This window comes from Orbicella franksi, chromosome 2, assembly GCF_964199315.1.
Source record: "Orbicella franksi chromosome 2, jaOrbFran1.1, whole genome shotgun sequence".
Lineage (NCBI taxonomy): Eukaryota > Metazoa > Cnidaria > Anthozoa > Scleractinia > Merulinidae > Orbicella > Orbicella franksi.
In genome coordinates this window covers 33469841-33472065 of record NC_138146.1, presented here as the reverse complement: position 1 = coordinate 33472065, position 2225 = coordinate 33469841, and the positions used below count along the sequence as shown (strand labels likewise).

Genomic DNA, 2225 nt, shown 5'->3' with positions numbered 1-2225 from the left:
TTTTCTTAATTGTCTTCAGGGCCCAACCCATTGGAAGAGGCGGCAAGCCGTCACTCTTTGCTTGGACAGTAACTTGAACGCTTGGAATTCGACTGCATCCCTCCGTCAGCTTGGAAGAATATTCTCTTTTAGCTCTATCGTAGAGAGTTTCCTGTTCGAGCATCATTTGGTGTTTTCCAGTATCTAGGTGTGTCTGGAGATTTGCAAAGCGACTGTATGCTTTTACACATCCTTCCTCTGGACGCGGGAAAAGCATGTCATCTGGCTTATTTTGACCAATACTGCTTCGATCTTGGTTTTCGTTTTCAGTTGAGAAATCTGCTTTGACAGAGCTTTTCTTGATATGTCGGTGTCTCACAATCTTGAACGGCGGTGCGCCACCTGCATTCTGCGATGGGAGGTCTAGGATTTCCAATTTTTCGGGCTGCTTCATGACTCCTTCGAACTCTGCCCATGGCACTACTTTACCGGAACCCACACTCGTACTCGTTTCATCGTACTCAAAATTGTTAAGTAAGCTTATGCCATCCCATTTGATATTAAAGGTGCTCGACGGCTTGGCAGCAACATAGCTTGCTTTAACTCCTGTAGTTCCTTAGCCAGATTCAATGGCTGTTTTGAGCCGTAAAGCGTTGATAACATCATTGCCTTCGTTTACGTACCTTCCAACGTCGCCTTTGATTGTTGCTGCTTTGCGATCACATACCCCCTTCCACCTTGAGGGTCCGAGAAGTCGTTTCTTACAAAAGCCACTCCTACGGCATCACCGGCCAGCCTAGCTGAGATGATTGAATTTCCGCTGTGATAACAGCCAGCGTTATCTTGTTTGTAATAAGCCATCTCCAGGTCTGGAATTTCCTTTTTCAGGGTAGTGAGGCAGTCAAGCGTTATCGAAGCCACTGTCTTGGGCGCAGCTTTGAAATACGTGAACAAGTGTCTGCGATTCAAAGTGCTCAGAACCCTCTGACCGTCTCATGGCAACGCTAATGCGCCATGGCAATCCTCGCTTCGCAAACCAATCTGACTGTGTCTCTCGATATTTTCGGGGCATATATTTCATTGCCCAGTCCTGGACTAACAGCACCGATCGGCTGTCGAGTTTGGCTAAAACTGAATGCTTTGCCTCAGCTTGGTGGACTGAACGCAGCTGATGGACTTTCCAGCTAATGATATCATCCCTTGTCTGTTTGAAGGTATGCAGCATGTCAGCTTGATCTTCTGCTGACGAGAGGGCACTTGAACACTCATCTTCTATGGTATGCATGACTTCTTCTAACTCATAACACTGCAGACATGACTTATTGTGGAGATGGTCGCAGGAGCCCCGAAATTCTGCGTTGCTTGGATCACTTAGCGCATAACTTCGACAATGATCGGGAACCTCTGAGGCCTCCACTGCATGTACCTACAAAAAAAAGTAAAATGACAATCGCGTGATTCAGTGTGTATTTGCAAAGCAACGCATGCGCATCGACATTTCAAAAAGATTACTTAACCGATTCTCAGCGTTGTATACATCTGTGTAAGCGTATTACAGTGAATTGTAAATTCTTGTTTGATAAATTAAGCATAAAAAAGACTTGGAGAGAAAGAAAGAGGTAGCCGTCTATCATAGTAAGAAGTCTACTACATCACTTCCGCAAAGGCAACGCATAATTATAAAATATGCACCCACCTTGTAGTCGCCCGTTAGGTACTGCTTCGACAAACGAAGTTGCTGCTTAATTTCCCTCCTCCATTGCTGAGTCTTGCCACAGTCAACAAGCTTGTCTACGAGTTTCCCTAAATGATCAAATGCTTCCACTCCTTGTGCTGAAAAGTTATCATGTCCTTGCAGAGACTTGCGAACAGATGAAGAACACACGGCCAAAACTCTCTGTGGGTTCTCTTACTTACTCATAGGCTCAAAGTTGGTTTCACAGCAGTATTGTTGATACTGCTGGACAATGCGCTCTGGTATCATTGTTCTAATCACATTGGGTGTTTTTATGATCTCGCCAGTTGACAATTTCAGACGTTTTTCCCCAAAAGGAACGTCTTGAATTACGTGTGAACTCGTTATGAAAGAAACAAAATGTTCTAATTTTACAGCCAGGTTCAATTCTCATTCTCGTTTTCTCCTAGTTTGGAAGAGGAGCAGCTCTTCCATGTAACAGCCTATGGCGTCGGACAATGGTGTAGCGATAGCTAGTAACGGTTGGAATGAACTTTCTCATCCCCTTAAG

General features: G+C 44.7%; 1 protein-coding gene across 1 annotated transcript; it reads right to left on the bottom strand.

Annotated features, from left to right (window-relative positions):
* Positions 1-880: 880 nt before the first annotated feature.
* Positions 881-1888, bottom strand: LOC145479494 (uncharacterized). The gene is made up of 2 exons (XM_081457876.1): positions 1676-1888; positions 881-1405 (listed from the first exon to the last, which is right to left on the bottom strand). The coding sequence occupies exon 2, from the start codon at positions 1262-1264 to the stop codon at positions 881-883; it is 384 nt and encodes a 127-aa protein (XP_081314002.1). The 5' UTR covers positions 1265-1405; positions 1676-1888.
* Positions 1889-2225: the final 337 nt, after the last annotated feature.